The sequence below is a fragment of the Neolamprologus brichardi genome, chromosome 20, assembly GCF_056152115.1.
Source record: "Neolamprologus brichardi isolate AB-2024 chromosome 20, ASM5615211v1, whole genome shotgun sequence".
Taxonomy (NCBI): Eukaryota; Metazoa; Chordata; class Actinopteri; order Cichliformes; family Cichlidae; genus Neolamprologus; species Neolamprologus brichardi.
In genome coordinates this window covers 33,633,929-33,657,642 of record NC_142123.1, presented here as the reverse complement: position 1 = coordinate 33,657,642, position 23,714 = coordinate 33,633,929, and the positions used below count along the sequence as shown (strand labels likewise).

Sequence of the window (23,714 nt, the reverse complement as noted above, 5' to 3'; positions counted from 1 at the left end):
ACAGGCACACCGACTTCTTTCTTTGATGTTTGATTGTTGAATGTTCAGAGAAAGAGGACAGAAGTCAAATAAAGGCAGAAAAAGTTCATTTAAAAAAAACATGACAAGGAGAAAAAACTGACGAGAGAAGAAACAGAAAACTGAGGATCAGAGAGTCTCTGACATGGAGAAAATGTGAGCACGGGTGGAGGGTGGGGGGTGGAGCGGGGAGTTATTTTGTGCGTACCAGTCGGTGCAGTGTGTGAAATGTGAACTCTGCAGGGTGTGAGTGTGTGTGTGTGTGTGTGTGTGTGTGTGTGTGTGTGTGTGTGTGTGTGTGGGTAATTTGTCTGTTCTTCACTTTGTAAAATAGTTTTCTGGGATTCTTCATTTCAGTGGTTTGGATCGGAGGAGGATGCTGAGCGCACTCACAGGGACGTCTGTGTGAGTGTGAGCAGGGGAGGATCCTATTTCTCTTAAAGCCGGGTCAGCAACACAAAGATCAGCAGAGCTGAGAGTGAGAGGCACTGAGGAGGGAACGCACACACTCTTAAACAGGCACACAGACTCACACTAAGACAAGCGGCCTTTTGTACACAGTTGTTGATCCGTCTGACACGCAGACTCTTCGCTGGACTCTGGACCACTTGAGAATATTCCCCAGGACTCTATTTCTCCTCATGCACCTGCGGGGACTCTCAGCGCTCCAGGGGCTCAGCACCCAGAGAGGGACCATGACCCCGTGGACCACCCAGGATGGAGCTTCATGCAGCTCCAGAGAGAGGACAGGTTCCAGCGGCCGCTGCAGCCCACTGAGGAGAGCTCCTCTCTGGGTATGGCTGCTGCTGGGGGCTTTGGTGGTTCCTGGAGCCTGGAGCTTTCTGAACGAGGAGCAGGAGGAGCTGCTGGTGGAGCTTCACAACTACTTCAGAGGACAGGTTTCACCCAGCGCCTCGGCCATGATGCCTCTGGTAAGACCCTACAAGCCCAAATAAGCATAAACAAAGGAGGGGAAGGTAATCCAGCACGTTTATCCAATAAATGTGTGATATTGTATCTGATATCACCGTTTCCTCCTCGAGTGCAGACACAGAATATAAAAACAGACACATCTATAAATATTTATGTCAGTACATTTAATCACTGTTTTTGCTGATTCATCACAAATAAGCAGAGACGTCTATACTCATAGTTATATTAGATATATATCAGCAGATTAGAGTAAAATAGTATGACGTCATGTTTTTAGGGCATGGAGCTGGACTCAACATCACCATTATGCTATGTTGGTGAGTCCAGGCTACAAGTAACTGTTTGGATCAGGAGCAGACCAAGTGTGATAGTGTTTGGTTTAAAGCACAGCATTAAGAAATAAAGATTTTCATCCAGCTTTAGAGAACTCAATAAAAATATATCTTTATCTCTGCTTTCTTTGTGTGAGCACCAAACTAAAGTCCAAATGCAGCATCTCTGTTTTCTGTAACTGAACTACTTTAAATATGGTTTAAATACAGTTAGCCTGCAGCTACAGCAGGCTAACACATAACCTGCTTAGCTGAGAGTGATTCAGCTATTTTTGATTGAGTAACTTGTGGTTTTGAGCTGTGAATGTGTCATCACTCCGGGGAGGAAGACGACAGTGGCTTCACTGATCATGAACCATTTATGGTGTTACATTTTTCATCTTTTTGACTCATCTTTATGTTGACGCCATCAGGAAATATATGTGATTGCAGGAAATTCAGCAACTTAGAAATACTTTGAAGTTGGTTTAAAAACAGAACAGAAACGGTCGACTAATCATGTCAAACGGCGATGACGGAGCACAGCTGCAGATCTTTACTGTGTAACAGAAATTCACGCCTTCGTATCGCCATTACGATGACGCGTTCTTCAGCATTAGTGTGTAGACACAGCAAGAAGGTCCTGGATTGATGTCCTGGGTGTTCTTCATTCCATGTCGGTTTAACTGGTTTTTCTAAACTGGTCGTAGGCGTGAATGTGAATGGTCTTTTCTGTGTGTTAGCACTGGTGTAACCCACCCCTCACCCAGTTTCGGAGAAGAAGTTGAAGAAATGGATGGGTGTTGTTTTTTTCTTGTCTTCATGAATGATAGGAGTAAGCACCCCAGCAGTTACACCAAACATGGACATGAATCAAAGTAAAACAACACTTCAACAGTGATCATTGTTTCAAACAGCAGCAGTTTTAACCAAGTCAAAAGCTCCAAACATCCATCTGTCCATTTGCTTCTTAAGTCAAAATGTATCAGTTATTAACTCAAAAACTTGAACCATGGACAGGATCATAATCAGACCACAGCATGTGAGACACAGATCTTAGGAGGACCCCATTATTATGGCCAAAGCACGATGCTCTCCCTAAGCACCACAGCCTCACAGACCTGAGTGATGGTCTATGTTTGTAAATGGCGAATGCACGGCTTCTTTTATAGTTTTCTACTCTTCTTGAGCATTCAAGGTGCTTTCTATCTAACATTCAAACACATTCACAGTCTGATGTATGCAACTCTGGGTTTAGCATCTTGCCCAAGGATACTTTTGCAGACTGGAGCTGGTTGGGATTAGGGATGGGTATCGTTTAGGTTTTATCCGATACCAGTACCAAACCGGTACTTTTGAAACGGTGCCGGTGCTTAAACAGTGCTCAAACCGGTGCTCAAACCGGTGCTTAAAGAATGGAGAACACAACATTGGTCCAAAAACCTCTCATGTTCAGCTGTTTTTTTGTAAAAAGATAACAATGTTAGCCTTTTCTGCAGCTATGGGGCATATATGGTATCACTCTTGGCTGGAAGCAGCTTAAACAATGGAAAAAACACAAACTTTGTCCAAAAACCTCTCATGTTTAACTGTTTTCCACTTTTTCTTTGGTCATTTTAGCCTTTTTGTCCAGGGTGAAGGGAGTATCTGCCATCAAACAAGAAGACAGCCGCATGTAGCTATGATGATGTTTGCTAGTTCACCTTACATGCATTAATGTAATAACGTGGTTAGCCTACTCAACGTAAATTACACACGAACAACATTAAGCTACTCACGCAGAGAAGAACGGCTGCTGCTGCATCATCATCCTCATCATTTCTGCTACACTGGCAGGGCTAGGGGCCAGGACTCTCCTCTTCGGGTTTTTGGGGGATGTTGCTAACTCCGGGTCCGATAACAGGCACCACACCCGCAGTAGATGTGCTCGGTGTGAGGTCTCGCAGCAAGCTATCAAATACGGCGCATTTCTCTGCTTTTAAAAAAACGCTATGCGTCGCCAGGTGTTTCATCAGATTTGAGGTGTTACCTCCTTTGACAGTATCACAGTATCAGCTTAAAGCACTTGTTGCAGCTGCTGAGTTTGCATATTTTGCTGTGAAGTACAGCCAGACTTTGACCACTTCGCCTTGGGCATTTTTAATCTGCAGCTCTGCTCTAAAAGAACGTACGTACCTGGACCCGCCTACTATCCTCAGAACGTAAAATGATTGGCTAGAATCCAAAGTGTATCACAGCTCAGGGAATGTGTGCTGCTTTTCGGTCTGGTTACTACCGTTTATGTCAGAACCGGTGCCATCATGGCACCGGATACCGGTACCCATCCCTAGTTGGGATGACCCTCCTGAGCCGGAGCCACCTCCGTGCTTGATTAGGGCGTTTCCCATGTATAGTTCGGTTATTCTGGTGCATATCAGCTGATGAGTTTTTAAATTTGTAGCTTTTTCCTGTGGTTTGATTTCTTTTCACACAGAGAAAACTCCAAACCACATAATGATGCTCAGAGTTGAACATGTAATCTCGCTTACCTGGCATTTTCCCGATGCCCAATCAAATCTCTTAACTGGCTCCTCCCCCACTAAGTAACGGATAATGTGGAGAATTTACTCCTAACATTAATATTTATCTGAGCAGTTTTTAGGCGTAACCATGGTACTGAGTGCAAAGCACGCCTGAATGCGTTTAGCTCAAACCTGCAGCTTACACCTGGTCGTCGTCACACTGAGGCGGGATCACGTTCTCACCATAAACAAACGGCTCTGCAAATCCTTTGGAGCCGTAAGGAGCCGGCGTCCTCTAAGGGTGTCCGTGTGGCTGTTTTGGAGCGCGCCTGAGTGTCACTGCTGAGCTCAGATCTGCACAACAAACTGCACCAAAGGGGGAAAACAAATCAGAGTTTGATTTAAACTGAATACAAAGCACAGTTTTACAGTTATTCTGGTGCTTTCTGATGAGTGTTTCTGGAGTCTTTCACTCCTGCTGTGATCTCATTGTCACACCAGTGATTCTGAGCATCAGTTCTTGTTGTTTTATTTGAGTTCTGGTTCCTGTTTAGTTGTTTGTGGAGTTTTGGGCGCACGTTTAGATGACCTTGCTGTTCGTACTAACCCTCGGTTCCTACTTTGAGTTTTGTGTCATTCCTCCATCTGTTTTAACTTTCTTTTTTATACTTCGTCTCTCTTCTAGCTTTGTTTTCTGGCCCCTGCTTTAGTTTTACTTCCTGTCTGCAGCCTCCCTGATTGTTCTCGTCTGTGTTAATCGTGTTAAGCTGTGCCTCATTCCCCACCTGTGTCCTGTCGTCCAGTCTCTGTATATATAGCCTTTTCTTCTCTTTGTCCATTGTCAGTGTTTGTTGTTGCTTCCCAGTGTTCTGCTCTCAGTGCCCTTCTGTGTTTTGGATTTCTGCTGGGTTCTGATTTTTAGACTTTGTTATCGGCCTCAATAAAGACTTGCCTTTCATTGTTAGAACTTCTTTTTGCCTGTGGCCAGCATTTAGGTCCAAACCTGTGTAGTCACCACAGTTCAGGACAAATAATTAACCCCGTGAAGCCCGCACCTCTATGAACTGTGGGTAATTTATTTAAACGAAGACTACAAAATGTTCTCAGATGGTCTGAAAATGTCTGCCAGGGAGCCTTCATGCATCTGAGCATCTGATAGCAGAACTGCCCGAAGCCAATCCAGACTTAAGAAATCTTACAGCTTAGGGTGGGCACTGCAACTGCAGCACACTTCAGAAATGGACTGGACATATAATAAAATATTTTTTAAATGTTTTATTTGCACCAGGTAATAAATGTTTGTATTTTTCGTTGTAAAGCTGGATTTTTAAACCCTGGGAGTTTATGGGCATCCTTTAGTGTTCACTTCCTTTTTCAGCCCCTCAGTTGCCAGTTCACTGCATTTAAAGTAATTTCCCCACAATTGTCTTTAAAGCATCAGCACTTATAACCAGTCTTATGTAAAGCACCCAAAGGTGTTCACGGCCTGCAGACAAGTGAGGACAACCTTTCACAGAAGATATAATGCGACAGCGGCCTGCGAGTCTCTGTGTCGTAACAGTTTAAACCTCCACAAAACTGCTGGTGGGTGGAGGTAGTTTACAGATGTTTGACCACCCAGTCAGTCTTTTCCCAGTCACAGGGATCAGGTCTCCAGTTTTCTGAACCTCGCCTGACTCTGAGCTTCACCCTGAGTAATCCAGAGACCTGAAGACGACACAAACTGACCATTGTGTTCAGAAAGAGATGCTGCTGTTGAGTTTCACTAATCTAATTGTGTTGCATCAGCAGCAACAAGCATCCACTGAGCCTCGTGTAAAAGGCTGAACTCTAAAATTAATCTGCTGCTAAAAAAAAGACGAATGAGACGAATAAAACTGAAGGGACGAGCCGTGTTTTCAGTCTTTAATACTGTTAATTCCTCTCCATGTGTGCGTGAAACTCTACTTTTACTTTGAAACGTGTCTGATTTCTACGGTTAGAAAATTAAACAGAGCAAATAAGACGATTCTGCTCGTTCTCATCATGGTCCGCAATTTATCTTCATCGTTTCCAGCTGTGAGCGGCTCTTGGAGTTCTTGAATTATGGGATATCAGGGTTCATCTGAGCCGAAAGCAAATTCAGTTTGAGTTTACGTGACATTGTTTTAAAAGGCTCTGGGCGATTATTGGGCGACGTTGGGATCAAAGGCTGCAGTAAAAAAGAGGAAGTGGAACATGTGACTATAAGAGGAGACGGATAAAAAGTGACTGGCCGGATGTCTGTTTACTGTCCAGAATAGACCTGATCCTCATTTCCTAATATTCTCAGTTCTTGTTCTGTTGTCTGCTTTTTCTTCTTCTTCTCTGTTCCCCCGAGCACCAGTGCATATGTAATCTCTGGCGCTGTTTGCTGGATCCGTCTTCTAGCTTTGTCTTGTTCTAATTATCCTTGTTTGTATCTGTGTTTTGTGTCCCGTGTTTTCACGACGAACACACCAAGGCTGTCCCGAACACCATTTTCTGAACTCTGGTAATCAGCAAACGTTTCTCCCAGTGGAGGTGGGGCTGGGATCCTCACCTCATTATTGTCTGATGAAATCATGCATACGGTAAACACGATGCTCCATGATCACCCAGAAAGAAACAAGTCAGTGCACAAACTGCATGAAACGGAAGAAAGGGAGAGGTCCCTCACTCTGATCCTCACCAAGCATGATGACACTGCTGTGACAAAGACACCAGGCTGAGATGATAAATAGATCCATATTTTAAAAAGGTGTGGTCTCTAATGACCTTGACTAGAAAAGCCAGTCGTGTACTGTTTGATAAATAAATACTGGAGCATTAAAATGATCAGTCTCCAGTTTTTTCTTCTCCAGCCACTGAGTGGAAGGACAGCTGACAGCAGACCACAAGAAGACGCTCGTTAGATATCAGCTGAACAATCACAAAGCCTGTCACAACAGCACACTGGTCAGTTGGCCAGAGAAACACACTGTCTGTGTTATGAATGTGTCAGTGATTCGATTTGAAAAGGCTCGAGGACACAGAAACACATCTTTACCCTGCAAAGAGAAACCGGAGAATTTAGTAACAGCAATATTTAAAGTTAAAAATCAGACTGAATATATTTGACATATATATATAAATATTAAGATGACATCATGTTATCAGATGAGAAGATGAAGATGCTAAAAACATGTTTGCAAATGCAGGTGAAGCGATGATCACTCAACTATAGTGATACAGCAAACCAGTGAGTTTGACTCTGTGTTTTCTCATTTATTAACATTTTAGTTTATTGATAGTCTGATAGCATCAATGAAGGATTAATAAAAAAGCATGATTATCACAGTTCAGAGTGCATGTGAGAGCTTTCTGTCTGTGCATCAGATTAAAGCTCTGCGATGGTTTCGTGCTGAAGCTTCGGGCTGGCTGCTTGTTTTGGTTTGCTCACTGGACCAGAGACGAGCTGGAGGAAGTCTGACTCGTTTTGGAGACGTTACAGTGACGGATGCACCTCTCTGAGTTCTCTGAGGGAATTTTAGGATCAAAGTGTTCAGCTGCGTTTGACAAACAGCTGGGATCTTTATTAAATATCCTTCTAATTAAAATCATAACTGCTTCTATATTTTTCACTTAATTTGATCATATCAGGACAGATAAGTCGTGTAACAGCAGAAACATGTCCAGCTGTTGAGAGGATCTATTGCTGACATGACCTGACATGTTATATTTCAGGTTAGTTTTTCATAATTCAAAGAAAATAAGTCTTTCAGCACCTATAAAAGAGCGAGATCGCCTTTTATCAAACGATAAAACACATCACCGTTTGTTCCACTGTTGCACTTTTTGGCTCTGGAGACAATGTTAGTCATTTTGATTCTGCTGGAAATCGACTACATACATCATTTGCATAATCAATGCCACAGGAAGCTCTTTGGCTTTTTTCTGGAGTAAAAATATGAAGCCACTGGTGTCAGAAGAGCTCTATAAAGTGAGTAAACACCAAGCAGCAAGAATATTTATATTTTTGTTTCCTTCATTATTCAAAAAAAGTTTTTTTTTTGTCTTTTATGTGAATCTGTTTTTATCAAAGGTTCATTTGACTACAAACACAGACAAGGAGCTTTTCACTGGTCCTTGGTTTTTCAGATAGCAAACTTATATTTGTGGATTTTTGGCCTCTGCTCTTCTGAAAAGAATCCAGCAGGATTGAGACCAGAGTGTTTGTGAAATCCAGCTTTTGAACAGTTTAACATGAGGTCTGACTCTGAGTCATGGTCATGTTACCTTAGTTAAACTGACATCGGGAGTCCCAGTAGGTCAGTTCCTTGGAACTGTTAGTCTTCCCCTTTTACTGGCTCCACTTACAATCAGTTGGTTTTAGTTATGTGCAAAGGAGAAAAACTACAGTGTGGACGTGAACATTACTTATATTTTATTTCACCGAAAGACGAGAGTGTAACGGTAAAGTGCAAACCAACCGTGTCCAGAGGAGAAACAGCTGCATTGTACTGCTAACAGAGCTCTTTGTAAACATCTGCATAGACAGCATGCTAATGCTAAGCTAGCCCAGTGACCCAGCAGCCTGACCCTCAGCGCTCAGCCTCCAGTTCGACCTGTTCATGTTTCACTGCGGTGACACCTTGAAGTCTCTTTGTGCTCGATTGCATCTTTGCTTTGTGCTGTTGCATTTACCTTCATACCTAAATAAGAAAACACTGTCTGTGTCATTATCATTGGGTTTGTGTGGGACTGCAGTCTGTAGGTTAATATCTTCAGATTAATTATCAAAGCATTTCAGGTCATTTTACAGCCGTTCTTCTGTGAGACTTAAGAAAACTGTCCTGTGTAATATGTATAATACATAGTGACAACACAACAAAGAGAAGAAATACTTCCAACACGCACAAACGTTCGACCCACAGCATGTAACTGATTCTGATGTCTTTGATATGCTGCTCATTGATGGTGGTGACTCTTAAAGCAGAGCGAATGAGAAGCAGATAATCGATAAGGATATTGAATCGCTAAATTCTTATCGTCCCATCTCTCGAGTAAACCTTTTGGGCCTGAGAGCGAACTGAAGACTGCTCCCCACACAGATGCTCAAGGCGCACCTCTGACTGCCAAATGGCAGCATCATGCAGGACACCCGCCTGACAAACATCAGCCTGTCAAAGTTTGGGTCACATGTTGACCACAAGCAATTAAACCTCTGAGGCCCATAAACCAGAAGAAAGGATTAGTCCGTTTTTCACCACAGGAACGTTAATGTGTGGCTCCACTGTGGAGATCTCCTCAGCAGCAGTTTCAGTGGAGAGAGTGACGTAGAAAAACTCCAGCGAGCGGGACGATAGGTTAAACTGAGGAACACAATAAGTGCAATTTTTAAAGATCCAGCCGCCCTGGGAGAACAAATGAGATGAAAAATAAATGCATCAGCGAGGTGCTGTAGGGACTGTGGTGCTTCATTATGTCACTGATGAAGTCCACAGAGTCCACAGGTGATCCTTTTGGTTTAGTGTGGACCAGCAGGGATCAGAATCAGCGCCTCCAAAACTGAGGCCACGACGCTCACTTAGAAAAGAACGGATGGTTCGATGCAGCGTCTGCAGTGATGCTGCACGTAATCTCCCTGACACCGGACTCTCGGCTGGCCTGGGGGGTCGTCTCTGCGTCCCCCTGGAGGAGCTGAAGGATGTTGCCGAGCATCTCTGAGGCTAGACTGCTGTCAGTGACTCTGCGCGATCACACAGCTGCAGACCGAGATGAAAAACTGAGACGTAACCTGCTTTTATATCAAGTCTTCAATGTAAAACAGCTGCCAGATGTCTGACGGAGTCTTTTATTTCTCTGATAAACGTTTGAGTGCTCGTGATGGACACACTAACGTGTTTGAGGGACGTTGGCCAGGATTGTAGTTATCGATGTTCAGGTTCAAGTTTTTCTCTTGTTTTGTAATTCCAGCATCTGAGCTGCTGTGAATTTCACTTCCTGCCTGTTTGCTTTCTCTAACATCTCACGGTTGATCTACTCCACTCGTCTCCTCAGTATCAACACCTCAGGACACATAAAGCACCTGTTCTGCTGAATGCTGCAGTTTGTTTTAGTCGTAGTTACAGGACTGCTAGCATGGATTTGTTTATTTCTCTTTGCTATCTTCCAGCACACAATGGATGGCAAAGATCCATTTTAATAACACTGCCTCCCCGCCTCCTTTTAGTACCAACCAAAACCATTTTTCATTCACTCAGTGAGTTGATAACAACTTGCTTGCACAGGTTGGCAGAGCAGGGTCATCACTCTTCATCAGCAGAGTAAATCAGGGGTTCCAGGAACAGGCGGGTGTTTCCCGCTGTAGACGCCCTCCATTAGCAAGCGTGTCAGAGGGAACAGACTGAACAGCGAGGGAGTGAGCGCTCAAGGTTGAGCAACAGAAGAGGAGGACGGCTGGGAAAGAGCCAAGCGATGAAGAGGGGGGAGAGAAGATTTAGATAGAGAGAGAAAAGAAAATTGAATGAATGAGCGCCCAGAGGAATGTGTGTGTGTGTGTGTGTGTGTGTGTGTGTGTGTGTGTGTAGGTGTGTGTGTGTGTGTGTGTGTGTGTGTGTGGACCAGGGGAGGTCTCAGGCTGTCTCAGCCTCCTCCCATGGAGGCACACACACACACACACACACACACACACACACATTCCTCTGGGCGCTCATTCATTCAATTTTCTGTGTGTCCCCACAGGGACGTTTCCATTTTCATATTATTTTCTTATGATTTTATCTGGTATGCAGAAAAGGTTCAAGGAGACAAGGAAGGGAAGGAGGTAGGAAGGAGAAGACAAATGAGGGGAGAAAGAGGAGGTAAGAAGGCAGTGATGGAAAAGAGGAGCAACAGGGAGATGAGGGGAGACTCAAAGGGAGGAGGAGAAAGAGGCAGAGGACAGAGTTCAGCATTTGTTGGGATGTAAAGGCAAAGTCATGCAGCTGCTTCAGAGACCTGGACTGAGCCAAACCAGTGCGACCAGTACAGGGGAACCAGATGGAAAGGGCACAAAGGAGAATCAGGCTGACCAGTTCACATCCAGCTGAACCTACTCGTCACATGTTAGAGCCCGAAACAGACCTAGAGCCCAGGCCTGAAACTGTCAGACTGTGCCCCTCCTCCTCTGAGCTCAGACACCCATCAGAGTAACATCATCCAGAATATTCCTTCAGTCACTCCTCGCTCACAGCTGCAGCTGAAGTAAGGAAGAGATGCAGCTGTGGATCAAGAGCGAGACTCTCGCCCCTACAAGTGGCTGACACAGTGCCCACAGCACTGCAGCACTTTCAGCATGTTGATCGCTTTGTTTTCATTTTTTACTTCTGTTTCTGGTCACTGGTTAGATTATTATTATTATTATTATTATTATTATTGCTATTATTGTTATTATTATTATTGTTGTTATTATTGTTATTATTATTATTATTATTATTATTGTTAGGGAAACGTTCTGCCTGGGATTAAAATACTCCCCAGGTAGAAAATGACACGACAGCCTCCTGATGGTTCACCAATCCAGGTTAAAATCTGGGGGGTTCTAATCCATCTTGACCTGATACTTATTTATTTTATCTGGATTATCAGTAAGCTGTGGCAAATGCAAAACAAACTAACTAATAAATCTGTTTCTTTTTGGAGGGGGGGTCTAGCCACGACTCACTAAGTAAACTCATCCTTTGTGATTTTAAAGTCCAAGATTCAATTACGTTTTATTTATATATGCATACGCACTTTATACTGAAGTCCACACCTCGACTCTGTGAGCTTGGAAACAGTGAAAAATATCCGTCAGTGATTAAAACACAAAACGTTTGCTCAGATTACAAAATACAGGCTGCGGTTAAACTCAGGAGAACATAATCAGCTGTTCTCAGATCAGGTGACTTCCAGTACAGTCGACAGCGATGATCGTGTGTGTGTGTGTGTGTGTGTGTGTGTACAGCACATGACCTGAAAGTCATAACACAGACCAGATGTTGCGCCTGCAGGGAGAGGAATGTGAAGGAGACCCCTGACTATTGTTTGTGTTGCATGTCAGCGCCGGACAAATAAACACACACATGTGCACACACGCACACGCACACACGGGGATATTAAACTCCCTGTCAGGGTTCTGTTGTTCATTCTTTAGGTTTCGTAGCAACAGTGACTCAGACCACGAGCTGCAGACAACGGGCTGAGTTAAAGGCGTCACTGTGCTCCGTCTCATCACTCATGACCATCATCACATGACGTCTTCAGCAGCAGCGGGAGGCCAACAGCGGCCGCAGCTGCCCCTGACAGTGGACGTTCAAATCACAACTCTTAATGGTGACTTTGACCGGTTTGAAAACTTGTTGCAGATAAATACAGCGAAATAAGACCAGCAGGAAGATTTCTTCATAACACACGGGAAACTGAGTTAACCATAGAAAGGATCAAAACCCTGAAAACTACGACTTTCACACTCGAGCCTCAGCTCTCGCAGCCCGGTACCAAACGACTCACGGACTGATACCGGTCCATTGTCGTTTCTTGTCCCAGTCGGAGCATTTTTTGGTCGGTCTTCCTAAAAGGAAGCTGATACAGAGAGCGGCTGTTCTTAATGACTTTTTTGAAGGTCACACATCCTTGCAGTCGCTATTTGCCTTTCACCAGATCAGTTTCTGCACAGGAACCTGCTGTAGGAAATGTGCACGTCAGGGGGTCAGACTGCGTTCAGGGTCAGAGGTCAGGGGTAAGGGGTCGCCCATGGTTTGTCTTGTATAAAGGAAGCAGGATAGAAAATAATTGGAAAAAATAAATAAGTTCAGCATCTTTAAATGACTGCGAGGCCAGGACAGGATGACTCAGTGGCTCAAACACAGTTTATGAATCAGCTCTCTGTTCCACATTTCATTGGTCTGATATTAAATGTCATATCATGTGCAATAATATTTATTTAACTACCGGCTGTCAAATTTACTTTAAGAGGCCGTTCAGCTCATGAAGCCTCTACCAGAGTCACAGCAAACAGCAACAATGATCCTGCTGTTGACTCTGCTGGAGAGCTGTGGCTGAGTTTATAGCACTGGGAGATATGGAGGTGGTTATATAACCAGATTAAAGCAGCTCCAGAATATTTGTACATTGCTGTTTTGGATTTACTGTTTTATGGCTTGTTGAACTCTTGGGAAATGCAATGAAATTATCATGATAATTAAAAGCAGGTTTAAAGAGGGGAGGGAACCAAAAATGGAGACGGGTTATAAAACCACCAATTTAATCTCACAAACAATAATTCATAAGTATGACTTTAGTAACTTCTGGTGTGAAGTTTTAATAAAAAATATTCACTCAGTTGTCGTGAAAGCATCGCTGCTGTGTCTACATTAAAACTCTGATTTGTGCAGTGTGCACAAATAAACATGACGACCAAATAACTGGACAGTCGTGGTCGTCATCCCTGCTGAACTGCAGCACATGAAGGACGATGTGCACCAGTTCATTGATGTCTGTGTCTTTTGTACTTGTATGCATGAAATTTGCTTTCATCTCTGATCGAGTCCTGATCCGGGCGAAGCAGCCAACGACTTCAAGGCCGTGACGCAGATATCAGAGCCACATGTACGGCACAGATGAGTAAAAGCATTAAAGTCAGCTTGTGTTTCACAGAGAGTCACTTACAAGGCAGCACTGAACACAGTTATTATACTTATGGAGCATAATTATGCCATAATTATTATGTTTGTCCCACGATATGAAAACACTTCAGCAACATGAACACAATCAATTTCTGATTACAAAAAAACTTAGGCTTTACATTTCCACTTCCTCCTCTCGTTCTTACATCTTTCTCCCTGTACCTCAGACACACTGTGTGCTACCGGCTGCTACTGTTGCTGTTTCACTGTAATTTGTATCAACAGTGTAATGAACAGGATATAATTCTGAAATGAAAGTTAGCTGTAACAGAGTTATCAGTAGGGACGGGCACTGATAAGATTCATTTGATTGTCTTTGGGTTCTTACTGGCTCAGCTTTGAGAGTCACCACAGTCTCCAAGCAGCATATCAAAGACTTTACCTTCATGTGAAGGAGTCGCATGCTGTGTGCTGCAGGTGCTTGTAAAGAGCTGGAGTTGCGTTGGCAGCATCATGCAGTTGTTTCCGTCCTGCAGGCAGTTTGCAATTAACTCGTCCTTTTGTGCAATAAAAACAAAAGTATGTTCATATCCAGGCTGGAGACTGAGCCACTACTTTCCTCCTCCGGCATGCAAAATGTAACTGAAGCGTGATCCATAACCAAGGAACTGAACCTCTGGGAACTGGTTCTCTATTTCTATCTTAAATATTGCAACAACAATGAGGATGGTTCAAGTGCATTGATTTATTTTTTTATTCCCTATAGTAGAGTTCATGATCGACACACAACAGAGATGCAGGTGGATGTTGAACAGAAGATGAGCCTTTATTTGGGGCACAAAACACTACAAAACCAAATCCAACGGGGAACTGAGATAAACGAACAAAATACAGAGGGAAAAAACAATACAGAGCCTGAGACCTGAAGAAACCTGGGACTTGGAAAACATGAGAAAAGCAGAGGAAACGCAGATGAGACAGGGAGGAAGCAAAACACGGGACTGTCAAAGTAAAACAGGAAATACACGAACATAGAAACCAGGCTAAACAAAGGAAGCATCTAAAAAACCACTAAAGTACAACCAGAGACTAACAGAAACAAATAATAATAATAAAAAATGGATCATGACAGGAATGTTGGAAACCAACTTTACTTTTACATGTTCACTTGGTTGCTTTAAACTCTGACTGCTTTCAATATGGTTGGCCAGCATTTTAGTCACTTTTACGTGACTTCCTCTCTGTATCTAAAGTAAACATGTTGCCTTGCAAAACGACACGAGCTGTTTATGATTAACAAACAGCAGATTTGGTGATGCCAAACCGGCACTTCTGTAACATTCGGTGGTTGTTTGCAGAAATGGGATCCAAACCTGAAGCTGGTGGCAGAGGGCTACGCTGCGAAATGCATCTGGAACCACAACCCAGAACTGGAGGATACTGGAGAGAATCTGTACGCTGGCACCGGGCAACTGGACCTCCGAAATGCTCTGGAGAAATGGTTCCTGGGTGAGTGACCTCAGAAGTAAATATTTGTTGGCTTTCTTGTTTACAGATTACAGTTAGTGGTTATCTTTGAACAGTAGAAGTGAGGCTCACAGAAAACCGCTCCAGTGTTGGTTTTCAGTATTTTACAACCACGAGATCTGCAATCCAATCGATTTCACAACAAAAAGTCAGAGCAAATAAGATGTTTGTCTGTTTATAATCACTAGTAAACCTTTACTACAGTAACAGTCTCTTTGAGTCGACTTGTCAGGGGTTTTAAAAAAATTACTGCTGCTTTTAAAATACGATCACCACAACTAGTTTTGTTTCTCGTATCACCCTGTTAGAGCACTTCGCTCTCGCTCTGCAGGCCTACTTGTTGTTCCTAGAGTATTTAAAAGTAGAATGGGAGGCAGAGCCTTCAGTTTTCAGGCCCCTCTTCTGTGGAACCAGCTTCCAGTTTGGATTCAGGAGACAGACACTATCTCTACTTTTAAGATTAGGCTTCAAACTTTCCTTTTTGCTAAAGCATATAGTTAGGGCTGGACCAGGTGACCCTGAATCCTCCCTTAGTGATGCTGCAATAGACGTAGGCTGCCGGGGATTCCCATGATGCACTGGGTGTTTCTTCTTCACTCACTGTGTGTTTGTACACTTCTCTGCATTTAATCCACTGTCACCAAGTGCTTGCTGTTAGGGCGCCACCTGACTGTTGGGGTTTTCTCTGTATTACTGAAGGGCCTTTACCTTACAGTATAAAGCACCGTGAGGCGACTGCTGTTGTGAAAGTGTGGATTGAATTGTGACTGTAAATGTTCAGGATAATGACAATTCTCATAAATCTGAAGGAATAACTGCAATAAATCAAAAACTGTCACTCTGTAATAAACAAAAGCATTTCACCAAGTTTTTCTAATATGGACTAGTTTGAGAAAACTTATAGGCTTTAATATCCATCAGCTCACCTGTGGCACACCCAGGCTGAGGTTGGAGTTTCGACTTTTTCCTCATCTTTGGTAACTAAAAACATTTCTGCTACAGTCGAATGCAGACTAGATGTTAAATGCATTGCTATGTTGCAGTATCACTAAAAGTATTTTTGCTACTGTGATGTTAATAGATGAACCTACCACACATTAACTATGGATTAGTGATTCACTGAACTTGTATAAAAATGTAACTGAATGTTAAAGTTACAGCTCCTGTTGTAGTTTCTCAGTTTTCAACACTTTTTGTATTTGATTTCACTCAGCTGTGCTGAAATTGTTGCGTTTTGTTGTGGTTTTTCCAACCATTATACTTCTGACAGCAGTGCCCTGTGCCACACCAGCACTTTAGCTTTGCATCCTTATTGAACCTTGTTGTTATAGCTGTTTATTATTTTGGCTGCTGTAACACGAGAATCTCTCAGGTTTCAGGATAAACACACCAGATGTTCATCCTGACTGCAGAACTTTTACTTGTCACTGGATTTGTCCTGAATGTGGTGATTCTTCAACTCGGTCTCATCATTGTTCACAGAATAGTTCTAACTGATCTGTTCTGTGCAGAACGCCTGGACTACGACTTCCAGAACAACAGCTGTGACGAAGATAAGATGTGTGGACACTACACACAGGTCACAAACACACACACACACACACACACATACAGTATACACAGTTAGTCTATGTATGTGGACAATGACAGGGTGCACGTCCAAACTGAGAACGACTTTAAATATCAATCAACTGTCCAGTTACTTCTCAGTAATGGGAATACGACTAAACAGTTCAGTACTTTTGTTAAACTCCTCGAATTAAAGCTGAGAGTCTGCACTTCAATCACATCCTGATATTTTTTATTTAAAATCCACTGCAGAGGACTTTGTCCAAACCTTGTGGCAGATCCACTCAGTTTAAACTGCGTGTGTGTTACAGATGGTGTGGGCAGACACACACAGAGTGGGCTGTGCCTTCCATCTCTGTGACACTATGGAGGGACTGGACTGGGACAGAGTCTCCTTCCTCGTCTGTAACTACTACCCAGCGTCAGTACCACGACTCCTTAACTGCTGCACAATACTACAACAAGTGCTCCCTCTTGTGGACAGTAGTAATAATTGTGTGAATGCTGTACACTCACACAAATTGAGCTATTCATGTGTAATTCAGCTTTTTCACATCTTCTTTCCTTTTAATTTAATCCCTCTTTAAGTTTTCAGTTGCATCATTATGATTTTTCAGAAAATACATGCGTTGCTATGGTTGCTATGCAGTTTGCTTTGAGTGGCCCACTGGACCGTTCTAAATCTTTTCTTCGTGTCTGAACATCTTCTTGCTCCTCGCTCAGTTTTCACTCTATTATTGTGGAAGTGAGAGATTTTTGTCGTCTCAGAGCAACACAAAGTCTGAAAACTCTCCATAGAAACACAACCAGGCTGGAATTCTCTAATGGGATGATTGTCATATCTCCTCAATGAAACAATTTCCAGGCTTGAGCCTTTGGCCAATTTATCTTCAGACACTCCTAACGCTCACAATTCAATAATTTTTGACTGTTTATCCATGAATTGCATTTGTTTGAGGGCAGGAAATCTGTGCTTCTCTCGGATTTCAAACTCTGGAAATAAAGCACTTTTTTCTCTGGTTATATCTCCTTCATGGATTTCCACAGAGACCTGAAAGCCTCCATGATGGTTCATCAAAGCCTGATGATTGTTAAAGAATGATGGTGGATGCTTCAAATAGATTTAACGTTACAAAACGTTGTTTGAGAGCAAGTCAAGGCAGTTTTCGCTTCACCTCTACTCAGTTATGGTTCATTACAAGTCATACATCTTTAATAATTCATATTGTAATAATGAATTATGAACACCTGAAGATTTCCCCATCTGCTCTTAAAAGAAGGGTGCAAGAATGACCATTTTAGCCCCTACGGTTAGGAAATTATGGCCATTTGTTTGAGGGGAATCCTGAATGAATTCAGCAACTTTTCTAATATGTACTTCAGCTTCTTCACCTCCAACTCCAGTGTCTGAGATAAGTGCCTGTTTGGCTCCCTGAGATGAGCAGCTGCCGTTAGACTGAGCGGCGCAGGTTCGAATCCTACCTGTGGCTCATGCCGTTCATCTTCCCCACTCTCACTCTTCGGTGTACCTTTTCAAATAAAGCTGTCTTCAGCAAACACTTCAGCTTCTTCTTCTTTTCAGCAGATCGTTCTGCTTCGTTTGCATTTTTCGGCAGTTAATTTCCACCACACAGCATTCACACTGCAAATTCTTCTAGTTACACTTGTTTGACTGAAGGCAGGAGACACGTCACTAAATGTGAATTCTTTGGGCTGTGTTGTATATTTTAACATCCCTTTGTTAACTTTTTAAAGTCAGTTGATTCACAGTAATACAGGCAATTTAATACGATGCATTTATACGTTGGTGGTGCCTCATGCTAACAAAGACTAACACTCAACTGTTTAACTCAGTTTCTGTTAGCTTTTCTTTTTATTTCTGTTTTTCTTGTAACACAATCTGAGGTTATTAAATTTGAATTTGTGTGATATTTTGTGTACGTGTGTTCAGAGGGAACTATGAAGGCGTGCGGCCGTACGTTGAAGGCGATTGGTGCTCCAGATGCCCCGAAAACCTCCAGAAATGTGAAAACAATCTCTGTGGTAAGAGTACGACAGGCTGTCGTTACTTCCTGATCTGTGTTCGTCCACATCAGCATTTTATTTTAGGACTTTATTTTATTGATGTATTTTTTATCAGCATATAAATTTTATATAATATATATGTGCTATCGTGCTGTCCCATGTCAAATTTGATATGGACTGTAGATCCACCAGTGTGGGTCGGATCAAAGCTCTACATGTGATGCCTGTGTGTATTTTTCTGGAGCAATGGTGACAGAGTTTAGGGGGACGTCAGCTCTGTTATGAGCACATGTGGCAGCATTAACGACTGCGAGACCTCATTAGATCCCAGATTAAAACGAGTTTTCCTTCATTTATGTTTTCCAGTTCCCGACACAGTAGAAGAAGAGGATGAAGATGATGATGATGTGACAACTGATCCCATGCTCACAACAGGAGAATCCAGTCCTGATGCAACAACTGATCCCCTCCAACCTGCAGATGATGATGTTCTTCCTACAACACCTGACTTTCCAGTGGAGTCTACCACCGCTGACGGCATTCCCAGTGTTCCCACTGTGCACTCTGCATCGAGCACTGAAGATACACCGCCTCCACACACCACGGCTGAGGCCACCAAGCCTCCATCTGCCCCCCCAACAACGCTCGCTACACTGATAATCAAGCTCAGTCCTGATGCAAGGGAGGAGGAGAAGGAGCAGGAGAAAGAGGAAGAGGAGAAACTAAATGTAACGCCACATAAGGAGGAGAAAGGTGTGAAGAGAGTCGTTGGAAGTATAATAAATAAGGACAGTAGCGCTGCACAGAACAGTGCTGGCTCCATGTCCTCGCCTTCAGTCCTGCTAGCCTGTCTGACTGCCATCCTGACTGTCAGGCTGTGAGTTGAAGAGGAAGCGTTCTCCTCACGTCACCATACTTGCATCGACTGCACATGGCCTTGTTAATCCCTCCCACCGTTTCCCCTCTCTGCCTTGTCAAGCAAAATAGGTCAATTTATAAATCAGCCTCACCATAACACAGCTGCCATTTCTGCCACGTCTGCGTCAAGTCTGCACTGAGATTTGGTTCAAACAATGTTTGCATAACCTGCTTCAACCTGCCTGGAAAACTAAAGTCTTACAGCCAGTAAACGACCGTTCACTGACAGGAAACGTGATGTTTTCCAAAACAGCTTCAGAGCAGTTTGTGAAATAGTTAAAAGAAGATTAATCTATTGGTTCATGGACACACAGTCATGGTCAGTGTTGCAGTTTGGCTAGATGGGTTTATTTGTGGTTTGGGTAAGTGTCTGTAGTCAAAGGATTTCCTTTTATACTTTTACTCTTCACACCTGAGCAGGTTTTGATTACCTGCAGGTTCACAGTCTCTGCGGACATCAATGCATCGGATAACTGCTGACTATGCAATCGTCCGTTTTTAAGTTTCAGTTTTCAAAAGTTATCAGCATGTACAAACATCGACCAGTGGATGGAAATAGAAATTTCTAGATACACGGGAAACCCTGAAAACTAGCTAGCAACAAAGTAGCTCAGACAGAAAATTAAAAATCATAAAACACGTCACATTTTCTGCCCGTTCTCATGTTTAATTTAATTCAGTCTTAGAATCACTGCCTATGTGCCAAAAACAGCGCAGGACTTTATTTCCTTTTTCAAAGCACAGAGCTGGAAGGCCTGTCCACACATCTGCTAACCCCCCAAACGTCGGCCTTTAGACCCACAGGCTGAATTGGGTGTAAAATGTTAACCACAGATTAGGTAGTGCCAGCTTCATGCAAGCTTGTCTTAAAAATATGTGGTTTCTGGCACAATATAAACTCCTTAATTACATAATAAGTTATGTGTAAGTTGTATCGTGAAAGAAGGGAGATCCGTGTCCCTGTGAACGAGTTGTTTTCCTTCAGAGAGGATTGTTTTTTTTTCCCACTTATATCAGATTCAACTGTGTCCATCAGAACATCAGGTAAGAGTCTGAGGTTAGCCTATAGCTTAGCATAAAGACTGGAAGCTGTCTCCAGATTTGATGACATCATCAGATCAAATAACCTGTAACAAATAATTTGAACACCTGCAGCAGCTGTTTTGGACCCCAAGCCTCATTCAACCTTCACAGAAACACAGTAAATGACTTCATCCGACTCCCCGAGGATGTAGGACACTGAATATTGTAATTATTTAGACTTTGTTTTAAACTTACTAAAATGAAGTGTAAATATTTTGTCAAAATATCAAATGTAATAAAGTTTCACCAACCTGTTTGTAACTTTATCCGTTTCTATCTTTACATGTAAAAATGTCCAGGATGTAACCTGCCGGCCCGTGTGGTCTAAATGAAGACAAAAGCAGGATTGTCATTAATGAAACCTGCGTTTCCAATCATATCACAAAAATGTCTTAAATTATTGAACAGTTTAATAGATGGAAAATTATGGAAGAAACTCTGGTGAATAACTGAATTGTATAACCATCACAGCTGGTTTACAGGACAAAACCCCAAACGGTTGTTTTTCCTCTACTTCCAGTCTTTGTGCTGATAAGTTAATCACATCCCTCGTCTTACTTTGAGCTGCTGTTCTGCTTTAACTCTTGGCAGAAACTCTGATACGTGAAAGAGCCGGAAGCATTTTCCTTTATTGTGCCGCACGTCAGGTTCACCCTCACACGAAAAAACTGAATTTGCTTCATATTTTTGATGTTTTGTTGCTACTATGCCATCAAAAACTGTGGAAAGTCCTAATGATCTTATTTTATGCACAAAAATGTGTTAAAATAAGAAAGTGAAATACCAAAAAAAAACAAAAATATACGAACATTATTTTACTTACATATTTTTCAACTCGGAGTTTGAGCTCCGTCAGATATTTACAGCAGTGCTTCCTCTGCACTGAAAAGCAAACAGCACTGGAGTGCTGCAGAGAAGCTGCTCACAAACGGATCCCTGCTGAGATCACCTCTTTGTTTCTGGATGTTGTGTAACGATGAAAGTGATGTGCATCAGTATCATCAAGTGAAAGCTAACCGAGTGGGAGACGTTTTGTCTTACAGGGATTTTAGTGTTGTAGTAGGTTTGCAGGAGAAATAATCACTGAGTGTGTTTGTTGTGTTTCAAACTGACGACCCTGCTTCTTCTTTTTCACCGCTACATGTCTACTGTACACCGTATTCTCTCTCAGACTGGGACTGCAACTGGACAACATCTAACAACTGACATATCTCTGCTACGCTGTCTTAGAAGGAAAATTACCATAATTATCCTAAATAACTGTAGCAAAGGTGGCTGTAAATGTCTGTATATAAGATAAATAAATAAAAAACCTACCTTACTTCCTTTAGTGGATACTGTGTGACTTCTTCTAATAATTCACAGTAAGGATAGTAAAAGCTGAGTTTGCTCGATGTTGAAGATACCATTATTTTTTTAGAGACGTCTCTTTTTAATGGAGGTAATTGGGGACTTTTTCAGTGAAATACTGCAGTTGACCACTGGGACAAATGACACTGACTACAGTGGATGCAAAAGTATTCGGCTCCCTTGAACTTTCCCACATTTTGTCACAAACATGAATCAATTTTATAGCCTCTCAGGCTATGTGAAGATGGTGGCTGCAGCGTTCCCTCCCATGGCCCCGCCTCTGTGAGGCCCGGACTGGTGGGGGTTGATTATCGTGAGGTGGATGTTGAAGAAGCTTCCATCCTCTCTGGCTACCACTGGAGTGGGGCCCGGACGAGTGAACCCATGTCTGGGTCGCCTGATTGCGGGCCCCTCCCACAGCGTTCCCTCCCGTGGGCCCGCCTTCTTGAGGCCTGGGCTGGTGGAGGTTTGATTGTCAGGAGGTTGATGCTTATGATGCTTGGCTCCGGTCAGCCGACCAGGGTTGCCTGATGGAACTGCCTGTCTGCCCTGCGGCCACCTCGCTATGAAGAAGCTGAGGGGCCTATGCAGGCGTGTTCAGCTGAGGCGGGGAGGACTCAGCTGTCCTCCAGCCGCCCTCCTGACATCCTTTGAGTTGGGCCTAGTGGCCAGCACTGCTGCAGGCTATGTTCCCCTGGCCTGTTGCCCGCGCTTCGCCGGCTTCATACGCCGGCTTCATACGCCGGCTTCATACGCCGGCTTCATACGCCGGCTTCATACGCCGGCTTCATACGCCGGCTTCATACGCCGGCTTCATACGCCGGCTTCATACGCCGGCTTCATACGCCGGCTTCATACGCCGGCTTCATACGCCGGCTTCATACGCCGGCTTCATACGCCGGCTTCATACGCCGGCTTCATACGCCGGCTTCATACGCCAGTCGGACCTCACTGCGTCTGAAGGCTCGGCTTGCGGTTGACAGTTCTCCGGCCTGCGGCGCTGGCTCACTGTCTGGCACGTCGTCCACGTGCTGCGGGTCCCCGTGGCCGGAGGGGCCCGCTCAGTGAGCTGCCACTCCCGGCGTGTCACGTCCCTGGCTGCACTGCAGCTCCGGGCTGTCTCCCCCTGGCGTGTTGCCCGCATTCGCCTGCTTACGTGCCAGTTGGGCCTCGCTGCGGCGAGTGTGCGTTCTCCAGCCTTTTTTAGCTGGGTTCTCTCTGGCATATCAGCTGCTGCGGCTCCTGGCTGTGTTCCCCTGGCGTATTCCCCGCGCGTCGCCGGTTTACACGCCAGCCGGGTCTCGCTGTGTCTGATACGTCAGCCAGCGAATGTGCGTTCTCCAGCCTCCTTGGCCAGTCTCTGTCTGGTAAATAGGCTGCTGCAACTGCAGGCTGTGTTCTCCTGGTTGTTGCCGCATTTGCCGACTTGCCCGCCGGTCGGTCCTCGCTGTGTCTGATGCCTCAGCAAGTGAGGGAGTGTCTCCCAGCCTGCGATGCTGGCTCCCTGTTGGTGCTTGGCCTGTGTGTCATGGACTTACACGGCCAGCACGGGGACGCCCAGTAGCTGGGACTAAGTGTCTGACCTCGACTGTCTCATTGTGAGTTCACTCTTGAGGCTCCTCTGTTTACAGACAAGCACGTGGTGACGGTGCTGGGGGTGGACCTTCGGGTCATCGCCTTGCTCAGCCCTCCACTTACGCAGGCTAGGCTGCCAGCCCCTCCTCCCTGTCTGTGAACAGCTCGGGGTGGCTTCGGCTTTGGGGATGGACCGGTCACATCCCAAGCTTCACCTGCAGTTGCTGCCCTGGGAACAGAGTTCTCCTGGGACGGTTGGTCGCCCTAAGATAAACCAG

General features: G+C 44.0%; 1 protein-coding gene across 1 annotated transcript; it reads left to right on the top strand.

Annotated features, from left to right (window-relative positions):
- Nucleotides 1–330: 330 nt before the first annotated feature.
- LOC102798685 (peptidase inhibitor 16-like) lies at nucleotides 331–21,841 on the top strand. The gene is made up of 6 exons (XM_087834198.1): nucleotides 331–950; nucleotides 14,748–14,898; nucleotides 16,428–16,495; nucleotides 16,797–16,906; nucleotides 18,437–18,528; nucleotides 18,877–21,841. The coding sequence occupies exons 1-6, from the start codon at nucleotides 660–662 to the stop codon at nucleotides 19,389–19,391; spliced, it is 1,227 nt and encodes a 408-aa protein (XP_087690324.1). The 5' UTR covers nucleotides 331–659; the 3' UTR covers nucleotides 19,392–21,841.
- Nucleotides 21,842–23,714: the final 1,873 nt, after the last annotated feature.